We start from the raw sequence: 18,101 nt of genomic DNA, 5'->3' as shown, positions 1-18,101 counted from the left end.
GTATCTGTTGAGGTCCATGAGAAAATACAGCGAGGTACGGACATTATATGGAGGCTCCCCTCTCACTTATATGGAGATGAGGACTTCCATACACTGTTGAAAGGGTGGTGGCTAGAATTCAGGGGTGACAATGCAGCACAGGCAGGTAACTCCCATCTCCTCTGGGACACTTCAAAAGCAGTTATGAGAGGAAGGATCATGGCGTACAGCCACTAAAAAAAAGCAAACAGCCCAACGTTATAAGGAGGCAGTAGATAAAGTCAGGGTAGCATATATAGAATTGAGGCAAAACCCAAACACGAGAACTAAAGTAGATTGGCAGAGGGCAAAGGCAGAATCGGATAGATGGTTCAGGGAAAGGGAAGCAGTGCTGAAACCATATCAAGACCTTAAATTTCATAAACATGGCAACAAAGCAGGAAGACTGCTGGCCATGCTAGCAAAGGGCCACTATAGACCAACTACGATTCATAATCTTAAAACACCAGACGGAAAACTAATGCATCATCCTAAAGATATAAATACGGTTTTTGCAAACTTTTATAAAGATCTGTATACAGCACCACAGGGGGAGAGTGAGGAGGACATGGATAGAATATTGAAAGGAATTGATCTTCCTAAACTTAGTGCAGAGGATCTATTAGATCTAAACGCTAAAATTACGGAGGGGGAGGTCCAGCAGACCATCCGATCCCTGGCCAATCATAAGGCCCCGGGCCCGGATGGCCTGCCAGGGGAGTACTACAAAATTCTACGGGAGGAAGCAACCCCAATCCTAACAAAGGTCTATAATAAAATTCTAAAGGGGGAAACATTATTAGCATCAGGGAACGAAGCCCATATAAAATTACTGTTAAAGCAGGGGAAAGACCCACAAGACCCGGGGTCTTACAGACCAGTGTCTCTAATCAATCAGGATATGAAAATAATGACAAAAATAATGGCAAATAGACTTGCACTTCTGATGCCAAAACTGATAGACAAAGAGCAGGTAGGGTTTATTAAGGGGAGAGCAGCGGTTGCCAATATCCGAAAAGTGTTATCGGTCTTGGAACAGGTAAGGGCATACCCTAAAACATACAAATCTAGTGCCATTGTTACATTCGACGCCGAAAAGGCATTTGATGCAGTTAACTGGTCGTGGACAGCAAAGGTGTTAGGAAAAATGGGCTTTAAAGGAACGTTCATCAATATGTTCTCCTTGATATACAAAACCCCACAAGCAAGAGTCTATACCCCGGGCTTCTTATCTCAACCTTTTAGTTTACAACGCGGTACTAGGCAGGGGTGCCCTCTTTCCCCACTCCTTTTTAATATAGCTTTGGAACCACTGGCCAGGAAACTGCATGGAGAGCTTAGGGGTATTCAAATGGGACAAATGAAAGTTGTCCAAACTATATTCGCTGATGACCTGCTATTATTTCTCACAGACCCTATCACAGAGCTACCAAGGGCCTTGTCTATTATACAGGAGGTGGGACAACATTCAGGGTTTAAAATCAACACAAATAAAAGTGAGATTCTGCCTTTGTCTAAGCTAGCCAATGTACGAGACCTGGAGGGTTTGGGACTTAAAATTGCAAGAGGGAAAATTAGATATTTAGGGATAGAGATAGGGAAAGATCCATGTTCATTATACGACTATAACATATCCCCACTGATAAAAGCAGTAATAACCCAAATACAAGGGTGGAGTAATATTCCACTGGGGGTATCAGGAAGAGCCGCTCTACTGAAGATGGTCAGTTTTGGTAGACTGCTATATCCCATGCAGGTCCTTCCGCTTCTATGGAAGCATAGGGACGTGATATCTTTGAACAGAGCTTTCACAAAATTTATATGGAATAATAAGCGGCCACGTATTAAGCTGAGCAGACTGCAGATCCCAAAGGAGATGGGAGGTTTGAGCATCCCTAATATTAGGAAATACAATCTGGCATGTGTATTTAGACATGTCAGAGATTGGGTGACAGGGACAGAGGAGTTCTCGAATACTGAATTGGAATGTCATATTGCGGAACCCTGGAATCTAACTGGTTTACTACACACAAATTGGCCAGAGCTACCCCTTCGTTTGAAACACAACATAGTGTACAGGGATACTTTATTGGCATGGAGAGAAGTGAGGAAACTCTTTGGGCTCCCATGGAGGATATCTAAATATGCCCCCTTTGAGGGAAATCCAGGGTTCAAACCAGGGCTAACGCAGGTAAATTATGTGAACTGGACGGAGAAAGGCATTACCAAAATCGGGAATTTACTAAATTTAAAGACACACAAATGGCTAACATTTCCAGAGGTGACGAGACAGTATGGCATTCCAAAGTCAGATTTCCTAGCATATGGACAGGTTAAATCCTATGCAAAAGCGAGGCTGTGGGATATAACTGCCATAGCCCAAATTCACCCATTTGACAAATTTTTGAAACCAACAGGAGAAAAAAAATCTCTATCAGAGATACAGAAAGACCTAGCAGAACTAGGGGCTCAGAAGCTAACCATTCGCAACATGTACCCATGGAATAAATATTTCACAGAACAAAATTTAGAACTTAAAATCCTAGAAGGAAATGCTAGAGTCAGGCAATTAATTGTTAGTGAAACATGGAGGGAGTCGCATCTACTCATGATTTATCAAGCCAAATACGCTTTTAATATACATTACCAGGTACCCAAACCAGGATTTATTAATCATTGCCCGAAATGTAGCCTACCTCAAGCAGACATGGTTCATTGCTTATGGAAATGTCCCCTTATCCAAACTTTCTGGGAAAAAGTACTAAGATATGTGAACAAGTTAGGCCACTCGGCCATACCAAAGGACCATATGATCCTTCTTTTTAATGCTAACCAGAAGGAGGACTCTAACCTCAAGATATCTGATCTGCAACATGTGATAATTATTGCTGCCAGAAAGTCTATATACAACAGATGGATACACCCAACGCCACCCTCGTTATAGGACCTGAAGGAAGAACTTAGGCATCTTATGTTGCTGGAAAAGCTAGACGCTACTATGCACAAAGAAAAAGGCACCAAAAAATTCTTCAAAAAGTGGAAACCTTACTTGTTGGACACCTTCTCTTCAGAAGAACTAAGCAACATTGTGACTCCTTTTAAATATACCAAATGGTATCTCAAGGCACAAATAGCAGGTACTTTAGGCCCCCTGAACTTTGGACTATAAAATCCGAATCAGACAAATACTGGCTTGAATGATACCGGATGCAGGTGGACTAGACCATCAATAGGTAGTTTGACCAGAGAGTGGTTGGGGGTGGGGGGTGGGGGAGGGTGGAGGATGGGAGGGGGGATAAAGAGGATGTTACCACTTTAGTTCAGCTAATGCATATGGCATTACTAATCTCATATATTGTTATTTCATCGTATGTGGATTAAAGTTGTTGTTTCAAAAGCAATAAAAACACTTTGGAAGAAAAAAAAAAACAATCGCTGCAGGTAGCCTGCCGCATGATACCTTGTTTAACAAATATTTGTTAAACAATGCTACATGGTATCATGGAAAAGATAGGTTGCCGTGAAAATATGAGTAAGAATTGGTGTATTACACTGTCCTGTTGCTGCATAGAATATTGTCCTCAGTGACTCAGCAACGTGTTCAAGACGCAGCAAGCAATTCAGGAACCAAACAAAGAAGTGAATAAAGTCTGGCACTGTTGCGTTTAATATACAATGAAATGCATAAGGTGACTTCAAAACGCAAGAAACACAGGTTGTGCGTAATTATCATATAAAGATGTTCTTTTCCCATCTGGAAGTTGACACTGGATGTAGGGAGATGACAGTGGGTGCCAGAGAGGTGCAAGGCCTTACAACCATTTTGCAGAGTGATGCCTAGCTTCTTTTGAGGCCAAAGTGCACAACAGAATGCTGCTGGAAGCTACCGTTATGTGCCTCTTGCTTGGAGACACACTTCTGGTCCGCCATATAAAGTCCTGCCCAACACAGTCCTATCTAAATTAGACAGGGGACCACTGGACCACCAGAGAACACTATAAGGAGGAGAGGAGACCACGAGAGCACCTAGAAAAACTGTAAGTGTAGGTTTACAATACACATAAAAATGTTCCATTGTCCGCAGAGGGAAAAAATGGACAAACAGACAAGTCAATGGGTTTTATGTTGCCTATAGGAGCCGTTCTGACTTGCCAATTTTAAACATGTCCATGGAAACCGCAAAAGAATAAAAATGCAAACTTACGTCCTGCGCAACTTTTCCAGACACTGTAGAAAGTCTATGGGGAATGGACAGCATCTGTTCTCAGTAGGCCTTTTCCAGTATTGGTTCATTAGCTTGTCTTGTCACATTCTGTTTTTATCTATCCTTCTGTCTTCAGGCTTTTCACCTTTGCCTTAACCTTCATCGCCGCTTGTGGGGACAAGTGCCACAATACTGATGAGAGCATCAGCAACTACCCACTGGATTGAAATAGACCAAAAGTAATCCTCTCTCCTCAGAACCAGATGTACAATGGAGAGTAATGTGAATGATGCGACATACACCATGATGGATATAGGATATCCACACAGGAAATGCTGTGAACGCATCATTATGCATGTGGCACTAGTGTCAACCTTGCTTAAAGCGGATCTGAGATGAAAAACAAACTATAGCAAGTAACAAACTTATCTGGTATGGTCTTCTGATAGTGTGGAGCAGCTGGAGGAAGCTTCCACTTCCTCTTTGGTCAAACGCATCCCCGGCTCCCCTGTAGACGTGAATCAGCATGATGGCATCCCAAGCTCCCCTATAGATGTGGGTCGGCGTGTTGGTTCTGGCAGGACGCACGCAGCTCAGAGCTGCCTTTATAGGCTGAGGAGGCATGTCTGATGGTGTGTCAGCTGTGATGTCATCAGCTGACACCTTTTTGCAGGAGGTGCTGTCAATTCTGGGGGCTGGGCTTTTGCTCTGCCTCCTGGGTACTTAAGGCCAGAGTATTCATTTGCTCGTTGGCCTTGATACTAATCAGTTCGCTGGTTCTTGGCCCTTAGCTAGTGAGAGTTTGAGGTATACATTTCGATATATATATCGCATCAGCGCAATATACATGTACTCTAGTCAGTCAGTATTGTATTTTTGTAATGTGTATATGGTATTGTGTACCGACCTTTGCCTGCCTCTTGACTACGAATCTGCCTAACCCTTCTGTACTACTGCCATCTGATCTCTGTGTATGACTCGGCCTGCCCCTGACTTCAATTCTGTAAGATCCTTCCAATACGACTGACATCTGACTTATGTGTATGACTATGCCTGTTATTTGAGTACGATTTTGCCTTTTGTACCTCACACATCTGCTCACGTAAACGACCTCGGCCTGTCTCTGATTACCCTTTTCTCACTAGTACTGTGACGTGCACTTGATACCCTAGCCCTATTCACGTATCAGCGTGATACTTGTCTATATATCTTATCTAAACTTTATAGATGGTTTACACAGCAAATCTAGCTGCAAACAGCTTCAACAGCATATGATTATTTCTTCCTGTGATACAATGATTACAACCAGAATATGGTTGCTATCATTACACAGGCAAGCTGCTCTGTATCGCCACTCCTCAGCCTGTGAAAACTCCACTCCCCTCTCCTCCCCCCTGCCTCTGAAATCTCAGCAGCTCCCGGCTGTTAATGCCTCCTCCTCCTTCAGGAAAAGCCTCCTCCTCCCCAGACTGAGCTCCCTTGAGCATTTGCTACATGGGACTCAGAATTCCCAGGCGCTGGAGGAGCTGTGGACATGGCTTGTTTAGTTTATAGGGAATTAGGGCATTACAACCCCCAAAAAAGTATTTAGCTTGAAGAATGCCCTATAAAATATATGTAAGGGCACAATTATGAAATGTGTAAAAGTTTATCTCCAATTCATTTTAAGGAATAAGGGGCACAGCATAGGGATAACTATTTGGCTGGGCTGCAGACCAAAGGGCTATGTGTTTGGGGATTTAAGGGTGTAATTTTCCTACCTATAGTGGTGTTTTTAAGAGGGGGACCACACTGCTTACTTTTTTGTTTGGTTTGTTGGTTTAGAGTGGGATGTGGGAGCGCTGGTTGGTGCCGCTAGGTGCATGGCCTGATGACTGTTTCGCTTCTTCCCCGGCTGATAAATTAAATTTAACATTTTAAAGGGGAACTTCAGCCTAAACAAACATACTGTCATTAAGTTACATTAGTTATGTTAATTAGAATAGATGGGTAATATAATTTTTTACCCACCCTGTTTTAAAAGAACAGGCAAATGTTTGTGATTCATGGGGGCTGCCATCTTTGTCATGGGGCAGCCATCTTTTTGGTTGAAAAGAGGTGACAAGGAGCAGAAGACAGTTCCAACTATCCTGTGTCCTGATAACCCCTCCCAGCTGCACACACTAGGCTTCAAATGTCAAATTTAAAATGTAAAAAAAAAAAATTGCACCAAAACAGCAGAACGAGAGCAACAACATCAGAAATCCCATCATGCTTTGCACAGCATAAGGGGAAAAAAGCCCGGGCAGTTTTCTTCTGTGCAGCTAAAAATGAGACTTGGATAAGAGAAACAAAGTTCTAATGCTGTGAAACTGTTAAACACCAGGCCTTTTCAGTGCTGCTGAGTCGATTTTTAGTCCGGAGGTTCACTTTAACTTAAGCTTCTGGAGAAGCTGATAAAGCGAAACGGTTGTCAGGCCGTGCACCCAGCAGCACCCACTGGCACTCCCACATCCCCTTCATGCTGCACACGATAAGTATCATCTCAATATTTTATGCATTGCACAGGATGAACTTTTTTGCATGTTACTTGTGAATTCTAGTGTATAAAGCAATAAACCAGTGCTAGTAGTGACAAGCTGTTACATCGTCTTCACTGTTGCTGCATCAAATTGCTTTGGATTTGACAAGCTGCACGTTCCAGCCCGAGTCACCCTCTCCACTTCTTTTACCTCTTAGTGCCAACCCACCATCTCTTTGTTGTCTCACATATTTGTAAATGTTTTATTATATCTCTTCATGGGACAACACTGAAGATATGACACTTTGATACAATGTGAAGTAGACAATGTACAGCTTGTATAACTGAAATTGCCGTCCCATTAAAATAACTTAACACACAGCAATTAATGTCTGGTTTAGGAATGGAGACATCCTCTGCCAGTTTAGCACCTTTACCCTCAGTTTCTCTAGCAAGGCAGTGGCCATCTTGGAGGTGTGTTTAGGGTTGTTATGTTGGAATACTGCCCTGCAGACCAGTTTCTGAAGGAAGGGAATCATGCGTTGCTTCAGTATGTCACAGTACATACTGACATTCATGGTTCCTTCAATGAACTGTAGCTCCCCAGCAGCACTCATACAGTCCCAAACCATGACACTTCCACCACCACCACGATTGACTGTAGGCAAGACACACTTGTCTTTGTACACCTCACCTGGTTGCCACCACACATACTTGCCACTATCCAAGTCAAATAAGTTTATCTTGGTCTCATCAGACCACAGGACATGGTTCCAGTAATGCATGACCTTAGTCTGCTTGTGCTTGTCTTCAGCAAACTGTTTACAGGCTTTCTTGTGCAACATCTTTAGACGAGGCAACTTTTTTTTTTATCAACAATGAATATTTCATTGAAATGTACAAAAGATAACAGTTAACAACATAATAACAACTCAAGAATACAGTATTGTCGCTAAACATTTGAAATAGACTTCAGACCTTGCAAATATCAAGTTTTTGCCGTTGTATTTACTGCTACAAATACTGTGGTGGAAAATATTATGTCTAGAGCGTTCTAAAGTAATGGGAGTTTAGTTAATTTGTTACTTTAGGTTTGTATGTCCTCCATCAGTTCTACCTATGAACTATGTTGTTTAAATTTTTAATTCTGGCATTTGGCAGTTTCAGATATGCATTTCTTTGTCAAGTTTATCCCGACATATATAATATATTAACACCTCTTAGGACTTAAAGAGACACTGAAGCGAAAAAAAAAATGATGATATTATGATTTGTATGTGTAGTAAAGCTAAGAAAAAAAACATTAAGATCAGATACATCAGTCTAATTGTTTCCAGTGCAGGAAGAGTTGAGAAACTCCAGTTGTTATCTCTATGCAAAAAAGCTATTAAGCTCTCCGACCAACTTGGTCGTGGAGAGGGCTGTTATCTGACTTTTATTATCAACTGTAATTGAACTGTTTACTTTTCCTCTAGCAGAGGAGAGTTTATTACTTCACAGACTGCTCTGAAAGACTCATTTTGAATGCTGAGTGTTGTGTAATCTGGACATATTATAGAGTGATGCAATGTTAGAAAAAACACTATATACCTGAAAATAAAAATATGAGAATATTTTCTTTGCTGCTAATCTTCTAGTAATTATTCATAGTACACAACCAATTCATTATATCATATATTTTTTTGGCTTCAGTGTCTCTTTAAGAGCAGTAGTAACAGTGGTGCAAGAAGGAAGATGAGGAAAGGGGAAAGAAGAGGAGAGGGTCAGGTGAGTTGAGCTATGAAACATAACTCTTGTATAGAACTATTTGAATTCATACCACTGAGCAAACATACACGCAAATGTGTGTGATTAATCTCTTCCCTTTTTCTCATTGAGTCTCATTATTTCACTTTACTAAATATAAATTTTCCAGTCTGTGGATATTGCGGTAGATACCTCTTCTCCATTTCATGGCGATACTTCTCAGGCTCTTGAGTGGCTGGATAGACTACAGGTTAAGGGCTCTGCCTCTGACACAGCTCTTCCTGTTCAGTAAGACTGCACCTATTCAATGAGGAAACCTGGGGCATGATTCTCTAACACTGCTACTGCCTATAGAGCGCATCCTAGTGGCTGCAGCTCAAGTGCTTTGAGTGAGTCAGGAGAAAAGTGCTATATAAATGTTCTGTGTCTTGTCTCGTCACCTGACAACCCCTGGCCTAGTCTTCCCTGCAGAGTCTGCATTCTCTTCTATCCAGCATCATTCGTCTGAGTCCAGCATTTGCTACAGTTAGCCTAGCTGAATAATTTGCAGATAAAGTGCTATGGTACCCTATCCAAGGGAGCACTGCTCCTTGACAAAAACCTGAAGCTACAGAAGTCCTGAGTATCTCTATTGTGCAGTGATCCCCATGCAAACATTTAGAGTGTACAGTGCAGCGCTGAATAATACATTTCATATAACAATCTGAAACTATTCATTGTGTAAAAATATGTAACAAACAAAACCAGGAAAATGAAAACTACTTTTCCAGATCACTGTATATTTCTTTAAATTCCATAACTGGAAAGCCCCACGCAAACAGAAGTGACCATTTAGGTGGATTTATTCAGCCTAGTCTGAGATTGTGAGAACCACATACACATTGTCGCCATTCATATTTTCACTTTTAATCTCACTTAAGTTCAACACTTCAGCAAATTTAGAAATACAGTATCCCAAATAAAGCTTATAACAAAAAATGATTAAGCTGAGGCCATGACACTGTAGTAATAATGACAATGATAATAAAAAATGTACTGTACATCATGGTGTATCGACCACTGACACTATACTGAGCATAATAATACCTTGTAAGATTTTAGCTTACAAACCAGCATAGCTACAGGTACCTCAGTAGCGGATCAGGTCAATTGGGCATCTAATATAGCCAAGGGGTTATTTGGGCAGACGTCTAGTTTCACCCAGCGGTCATTTGGGCACCTGATGCAGCTAATAGCCAATCGGCTACTACAGAGTATTTAATGGTTGCAGCCGATCAGTTACAACTAGTAGTTACAACTATTGAGCGCTGGATTTCCAGGTCCGTTTTAGGCAATCACCAGGGGGAGCCGTAGTTAAGGTTAGTTATTAGGCGTATGGGGGGTTAAGGTTAGTCATTAGGTGGGAGGGATTAAGGTTGGGCACTTGGGGGGAGTGTTTAGGGCAGGGCTGTGGAGTCGGTCCAAAAATCCACCGACTCCGACTCCTCAGTTTAGGATTCCACCGACTCCGACTCCTCGACTCCTCTAATTTGCATATTACAATTTTGTTGATTAAAAGTATGTAACATGAAATTCGTCTCTTAACTGCCAACGCTTAGGAATTTTACAAGACAACTGAAGTGAGAAGGATATGTAGACTACTATATTTATTCCCTTTAGACTAAAACTAGTCCTTGGTAAGAGTACTTGTAAAAGGTACAAACCGGAACAAAGAACATATATCAGGCCCTAGGCAATGTAAGTGTGGGTACATGTAAGAATGATGTGCAGGTACTCTGCAGGGGAATGAGGAGATTCTTCCTCTATTACACATTCTTCATGCACAATCTGAACAAGGTTTATGGGTGACAGACAACACCTCTGTGTTCAATGTGCACAGCATTCTCAGTGGATTCCCTGCAGCTCTGTGGAGAGTGCATATGTAGAGTATAGTACTACTGTGTAACAAAGTAAACCTGAGACAGATGAAATTAAAGTTTTATACATACCTGGGGCTTCCTCCAGCCGCCTTCAGGATAATCAGTCCCTCGTTGTCCTCCTCCATCACCTGGATCTTCTGCTATGAGTCCAGGTACTTGAGCCAGTCGGGCGTAGTGCGCATGCACACACTCCGCCGCCAGGAGCATACTACACCTGTGCAGCACTATTGCGCAGGTGCAGAATATTCCTGGCTGTGGGAGCGGCATGCGGCCGGACAGCGCTGACTGGCTGAATTACCAGGACTCATATCAGAAGATCCGGGTGGTGGAGGACAGCGAGGGACTGATTAGCCTGAAGGGGGCTGGAGGAAGCCTCAGGTATGTATAACACTTTACATTTAATTAGTCTCAGGTACTCTTTAATTTGTAGTCACCAAACCAAATTTTAACAACATATCAAATTATTTGATTTCATCAGCAAAGGGAGTGCATACATTTGCATAAATCAGCATCAGTGCAGAATTATTTCCATTGCATTGACCATCTCTATTAGTGACACAGCTACACATCAGGCTTTATTCTTACAGCATAGATGTTATTTAGTATATATAAGAGATTCCTGTGTACACATCATATATACAGTCACAATCAGATGTGTATATCTGACCTTAAAAATACGGGGACTGCTTTATTGAAGCAGCACAAGTAACTAATTTTGATTGGTTTATTTCATTTTTGTGGACTAAGCACAGCTATTACTGTATATATACTGTATAAATATACATTATTTTTAATGACTATTATGTGAGAAATAGAACATTTTATCATATTTTCTATTTTAATTACAGTTACAAATTCATTAGGAGTCGGAGTCGGTGCATTTTTTCCCGACTCCGACTCCAGGCACCCAAAATTGCCCGACTCCACGACTCCGACTCCACAGCCCTGGTTTAGGGTTAGGCTTCTTTATAGGCACTCACTGTGGGAGGCGAGGATAGGCAATAGGAGGATGGGAGGTAGGCACCTACAGTGAGGTTGAGTTAGGTAATAGGTGAGGGGTTAGGGTTAGCCACTTATAGCAGAAGGTTCAAGTGAGAATGGGTAGTGCACGATTTAAATTACCGGCATTTTACGATTAGCGGCACCACAAGGCGCCCAACTGATTGGCCGCACCACAATACATACTCTATTCCAGGATATGTGCATAATGTTATCTTGTATTTCTATAATTGTTAACTTAAAATGTTAACCAAGTAAATATTCTAGAGAGTTCAGAGTATCCACCTACCTCTGCTTAAAGGCCTTCTCTGCCATTTCTCGCGCTGCTCTTCTGACTTCTTCAGGTACAGCATCTTTCTCAGCCTGGGACACTTGGTAGACTTTGTGTCCTGCATCCAGGCGATATGGACCACCCTTCCCACCAAGTCCTGCTGTGTCTCTGCCACCTGGAAAACAGCAAGACAATGATCTAACATTACACTGCATTCTCATTATAACAAAAAGAAATAAGGGATGGGGAATACAGGGCGTACTGATTTTACATATATGTTATGCTATTTTAAATTACAAAAGCTATTTAAAAGTAGTGTGATCATTCGACTTCCCGTTCATGCCTGTCGTGTGCCGTCACATGACATCGCGTGTTCTTGCGGGTAGGAAGATTGATCGGGGAACCTCGTTCGTCGGGAATCGCCTCTGTGAGGTTCCCCGATCCATCTTCAGGTGAGTATTGAGCTTAGGAGTAACCATTCTACAGAGATTAGAGATGCAAAATAGAGCTACATTTCCAATAGGAATTTACTTTTTAGATGATGTGAAATTTAAATTAGTTGCACATATTTAGAACTCTGCCCTGGAGCTGAGTGGGATGCCTGAATGGGGCATATGTCTGTAATACATGAAATATTTTGTATTACACACATGGACGGTTTGTTAGTAGGAAGCTATTTGCTGTACATGAGCATATTAACATTTAAAGGATGGTAAGGCAACAATTACCATATTACTGTGAACATTCTCCCTCAGGAATTACTGGATGAGTGTACATCTGAAGCCAGATAATGCCTTTAGGATTATGCAGCATACACTGACATGACAGTCATGCATGGCTAGAATGTCATCTGCAGTATGTGTGTGTGTGTGTGTGTGTGTGAGCTGAAAGACTCGCAAAAAAACATCATCTTTGACCTTACTCCTGACCCTGACAATGTGAAGGCCAATAATAAGCGCTTGTCAGCTTGTTCTCTAGGGATTAACTGCAGAAAACTCTTTTGACTTCCATAATGTTTCACTAATGTGTTATAATTGGTGGCATTGGCAGAAAGTTTTCAATTTAGGATTATACCATTTATTGGCTAACATTAATACATCCAAAGGGCAAGCTTTCAGTATTTAGTCATGCTATGTTCCGATTCTCATACTGAAGAAGTCATTACTATATATTAAACACTAAGGTGGCCAGGGCCAGATTTCTGGAAAGGCCACAAAGGCTGGGCCTTGGGCGGCTGTAGCCCAAGAAGCACTTGAAAATGAAAGAGTGGTTGCTACATATGAAAGAGGAGGCTGAAAATGGGGAGCACCAAGGGAGCTATGAATGAAAGATGGGGGCTATTATTATCCTACCTAATAATAGGCAAGTGTCACTGCGTCTGTCCGTGTGTCAGTGCTTTTGAGCACTGCGCATGTGCAGGGACAGACGCAGAGACACTGCCGAGAGCCGGAGGAGGACAGGGCCAGAAAGGGCGGTCGTGTGTGTGTGCGTGCGTGCACGGCGGATTACTGACAGACCTAGCACTAGCCCGACAACATATTATGTGGCGCTGTACAAAGTAAGAACCAAATATGGGGTACAAAATAATACAGACAATGGTATTGACCAATATATGAAAGACGGAGTTGATACAAAATACAGAATTGGAAATTACGGAGACAAAATTAATATAAATAAAAGTTTAACAGATTTATTCTTAGACTATCTTAATTTTACCAGTAAATGGTTTCAGCCTAAAAAATCTTTCTAGCTTATTTGATGGCCATATGGTATCATACTTGACAATTAGTTGAGTTACAATTACGGAGAAGAGCACAGAAATGTCCTCTTTTTGGTGTTGGGATCCCTGACCTCAAACACACACAAAGAAAAAAGTCCACATTCTTCAAGGTTCTCTAGTGATAAAAATATAAGTTGTGTTTCTCTACAGAGTAAAACATCTGAACTGACAGGTCACTTAACTATGGTGGCCTCCCGAAAACTTTTCTTCCTGGATTCAATTACAAAGGGCCAAATGTCTGGGTCATGCCTATGTTATCATATTCATCTGTTGCTCCTAGATTTAATCCTTAAGAAAACTGAAACATCCTCCAGACCATAACCAAACATCAAAACCTGTGGTGGGGCTCAACCAAATGCATAAAGACAAGTCTATGATGTGTGCCTTCAGAAAAATTAAATTACCAAGAAATAAAGTAACAGGGGCAGACGGCATGTGTAGAACTAACCTATCAAACTTCATTTAACAGAAGTAAAAATGTATCAGAATGTATTAAAATAAGCGTCAGCGGGAGCTTACTGCGTAGGTGCAGTATGACTTTTTTCCTGTGCTCACTCCCGCACGGACAACGCCGCACAGCCGCACTTCTATTTGTCTACTTAAATGAATAATTACAGCAGTCCCGGTGGCGGGGAACAGCGCATAGGAAGAGGACGGCACGGGACATTCCGGCTGCAGGGGGTCCATAGAAGTCTCAGGTAAGTGGCAGTTTTTGTTTTTAAAAAGGTAAACAGAACCCCTCTAAGATGTATAAGCAATAACAGATAATTCCTCACTATATCTTACATTCCTGTACTCTGAGCCTCTTGCTGCCAGACTCTCTCTCTACTGTATGTCCTTAAATGACTGGAGCTTCCTTGGATGCATTACCTCATCTGAAAACATTCCAGCAACTCCATTTTTAAAAGTCATGCAAAAGTTAAAAGGAAGTGTTTATTTTACTTCAGCTGCACAGAAATTATACACTGAAGAAAAATAGCAAAAAAAAAAAAAAAAAGGACAATCACTGTATATGTTACGGCCACTTCGGGATCTGGCCGGCCAAAACGCGACGTGGCCGTACCCCTGCGGCCAATGTTAGAAATGAAATGATTCCTGTAACATTCATGTATTTTTTGGCCGTCTTGCTGCGGCCAAGTGTATAAAAGTAAGTTATTTTAATTAAATTAAGCCGGCGGCAATGTAACAGATGAAGCCCCTGGCTTCAGCTCTCTCTTCTCCCCCTGCCTCTCTCCTATAAAATACTGGCAGCCGGGCACCCGCGTGTCCCCCCCAGAGTCGTTCGTCGCAGCAGGGAATCCTGCCGTTCGTTCTTGCAGAGCGGGTGCTGGCAGAAGCAATGTCTGCAGCCTCTCCGCTCTGCTTCCCTGGCGCAATGTACGACACTGTGGGGACAGGCGTGTCCCCGGCTGCCAGTATTGTATAGGGGCAGGGAGAGGAGGCAGAGCTGAAGCCGGTGGCATATTGTTACATTGCCGCTGGCTTAACTTTATTAAATGAACTCACTTTTATACATTTGGCCGCAGCGAGACGGCCAGAAAATACATGAATGTTACGGGAATAATTTCATTTCTAACATTGGCCGCAGCCGGCCACGTCGCATTTTGGCTGGCCAGATCCCGAAGTGGCCAGACTTAGGGCCCGTTCAGATCAGAAATGCGGATGGACATGCGTGCGGACCGCAACGCGTACGAACGCATGGCCATCCGCGTTTGTGTGCGTTGCGTGGCTGATCCCATCACTCAAAGTGAATGGGACAGCCACGCGTTTTTGCAAAATCTGCGTGCAGCATGCGTTCCCGGACCACACAGGTCCGGAACGCATTCAGTGTGAACATCAGACATTGCACTCTATGCAATGTCTGATGTCGTGCGTTTTGGCCACCTGCACGCGTTTCCAAAACGCGGCTGGAAACGCGTGCAGTGTGAACGGGCCCTTAGGGTTCTGGCCGTAACATATATAAGCCTAGCGGCCCTCCAGAGACGTATCTATGGAAAACAGCGCCTATGGCAAACATTGAAATTCACCCCCAAGGAGGGAAGGGAGGGGAAATTGGTTGGTCGATGTATGGGCACTTTCGACCGCGATCTTTCCAGAAAGTTTAATCAATACATTCGACCAGTCGGCCGAATCATCGATTGGACATGCTTGTTGCGGCACCAAGATTCATCTGCTTTGATAAAATTATCGAATCAGATGTTTTAAGGTGATCAGTGACTGCTAAAATGGTTCAATGAACTCTGGTAAGCAACACTACAGCATTGTCTGCAGACATTTCTAAATGCCTCTATTTAGCCACACTATGCATAGTGTTATGAAACATCCATACACACTGGTGCAATACTGCTGAGTAAGGTTCAATGAACTCAGATCCTATTTAGTCATCAATTAGGCTAAGTGTAACCTTTGCTAAAAGGAGCATAGTTGCAATTCACGCGCTGCATCTGTGCGGTCTTGTGACACTGAAAAACTCTTGAGCTGTGACAAGTGTCTGAGAGAAGTTGTTAAAGGGGTACTAAAGGGAATTAGGCATTTTTAAATTGATTAAGCATATTTTAAATATGCAAGGGAGATGAGGAAGGTAGAAACGTACCACCATTCCTACTTCATCCTTCTAGGGAGAGAAATTCTGCACAAGAACGGCAGTTACGTTTGATGTCCCCCACAAGTAAATGAGCTGATTGACATTCTATACCAAGCTAGTGCTGTAGTTAAAACTGTAAGGGCCTGTACACACTGAAAAACGCAAGCAAAATCGCAAGCGCATGCGTTTTTATAAACCGCATGCGCTTTTGCCTGCGTTTTTGATGCGTATGCGTTTTTCTTGTAATTGCTGATTGGCTAAAGAATCCTTTGTTTTTTTTTCTAGTTTACATTTCAACAGGAATCAGGAAATTGCAGAGTCTTCTGGGATACTGACTTCTGCAAAACGCAGGCAAAAACGCAAGCGCATGCGGTTTTTAATGCGTTTTTCAAGCGCTGCGCTTAAAAAAGCGCAGCAGGCACTGCGATTGTGTTTTTCTAAAAATGCATCGCACCAGTGTGTACAAGTCATCACAATTTTCATTCTTTTTTAAAAGACCTTGCGATTTTAAAAACACATGCGTTTTTAAAAACGCAGTGCAAGCGCAGCAGTGTGTACAGGCCCTAACTTTGAAAATCCAGTTCACATTTTGTCCTACTGCAACGCGTTTCACAGGTATGATCCTGCTTCTTCAGGCAATAAAAAGGAGCATATGACTGAAAACTAGAGACAAAAGGTTGCATCAGACGCATACTCCATCCATAGTAATGACAATAATGCAACCTTTTGTCTCCGGTTTTCAGTCATATGCTCCTTTTTATTGCCTGAAGAAGCAGGATCATACCTGTGAAACGCGTTGCAACACTTTGTGGAGTATCAATAAATGTATGTCTTTTGAAATTGACCATTTTTGTGCCTGCTTTTAGGAGGTAAGTTCACCACTGCCTTCCAAGCATTTTTACCTATTTTATCCTTTTGGCGCATCTGTTTACTGCATAGAATACTTGTGCCCACCCCTGGTGGAGGGGTGATATATCCTTGTATTTCCTATCTACAGAGAGTGACTTCTTAATCCTGAGTGGGGACAGGTTTAATCTCCTCACCTGCATATACAGTGGTTGCCTATGAGGTAACCTTGGTTTTGTCAGTGCATACTACACTATATTGGGCTCTCTGTGTCCACTTTTTGTATAAAACAAGCAACAGAGGATCTATCCTTTCCCCAAGCTATTCAATGTTTTAAAATGTTTTACCTTGTCACCCAATTTAAACTGCTGAATGGTCAAAGCACAATTTAAAGGACAATTGATATTAGTGAAATATGAAGGCTTCTATACATGTATTTAATTTTAACCACTGAGGGTTTTTGATATCTTTTTTTTCTACACCAATTAGGATTTCTTTGGGGGGCACATTATGCTAGGAATTATTTTATTCTAAATGCATTTTAATGGGAATAATAAGAAAAAAAATTGAAAAAAAATAATTATTTCTCAATTTCAGCCATTATAAGTTTAAAATAAAACATTCTACTTTGGATAAAACTCACACATTTTATTTGCTGATGCCGGCAACCATTGACACAGGGACTTAGATTAATGAATGGGAACTGCATTCCCATTCATTCATCTCCCCGCTGGCGAACGGTGAGGTGTACCCACGTTAGAGTATTTACGTCCCTGGGACTTCAAGTGAAGTTTCCCAGGACGTAAATGTACTGTACCTGGTGCAGTAAGTGGTTAACCACTTGAGGACCCACCCTTTACCCCCCCCCTTAAGGACCAGCGCTGTTTTTTGTGATCTGTGCTGGGTGGGCTCTGCAGCCCCCAGCACAGATCAGGGTGTATGCTGAGCGATCAGATCGCCCCCCTTTTCTCCCCCCTATGGGGATGATGTGCAGGGGGGGTCTGATCGCTCCTGCTGGCTGTATTGTTGTGGGGGGGGGACAACTCAAAGCCCCCCTTCGCCGCGAAATTCCGCTTCTCCCTCTCCTACCTTGCCCCCTGGTGATCGGGGCTGCACAGGACGCTATCCGTCCTGTGCAGCCTGTGACAGGACGTTCCCTGTCACATGGCGGCGATCCCCGGCCGCTGATTGGCCGGGGATCGCCGATCTGCCTTACGGCGCTGCTGCGCAGCAG

General features: G+C 42.5%; 1 protein-coding gene across 1 annotated transcript in view; it reads right to left on the bottom strand.

The window, feature by feature from the left end:
• The window catches only part of VWA8 (von Willebrand factor A domain containing 8), a 476,746-nt gene that overhangs the window by 44,382 nt on the left and 414,263 nt on the right, over nt 1–18,101 (bottom strand). The window contains exon 40 of the mRNA XM_068267802.1: nt 11,676–11,832. Coding sequence (XP_068123903.1) covers nt 11,676–11,832 — 157 coding nt within the window. The remainder of the gene's footprint in view (nt 1–11,675; nt 11,833–18,101) is intronic.

Source organism: Hyperolius riggenbachi, chromosome 2 (assembly GCF_040937935.1).
Source record: "Hyperolius riggenbachi isolate aHypRig1 chromosome 2, aHypRig1.pri, whole genome shotgun sequence".
Taxonomy (NCBI): Eukaryota; Metazoa; Chordata; class Amphibia; order Anura; family Hyperoliidae; genus Hyperolius; species Hyperolius riggenbachi.
Note: the sequence above shows the minus strand (reverse complement) of the source record. Positions and strands in the feature narration are given on the sequence as shown.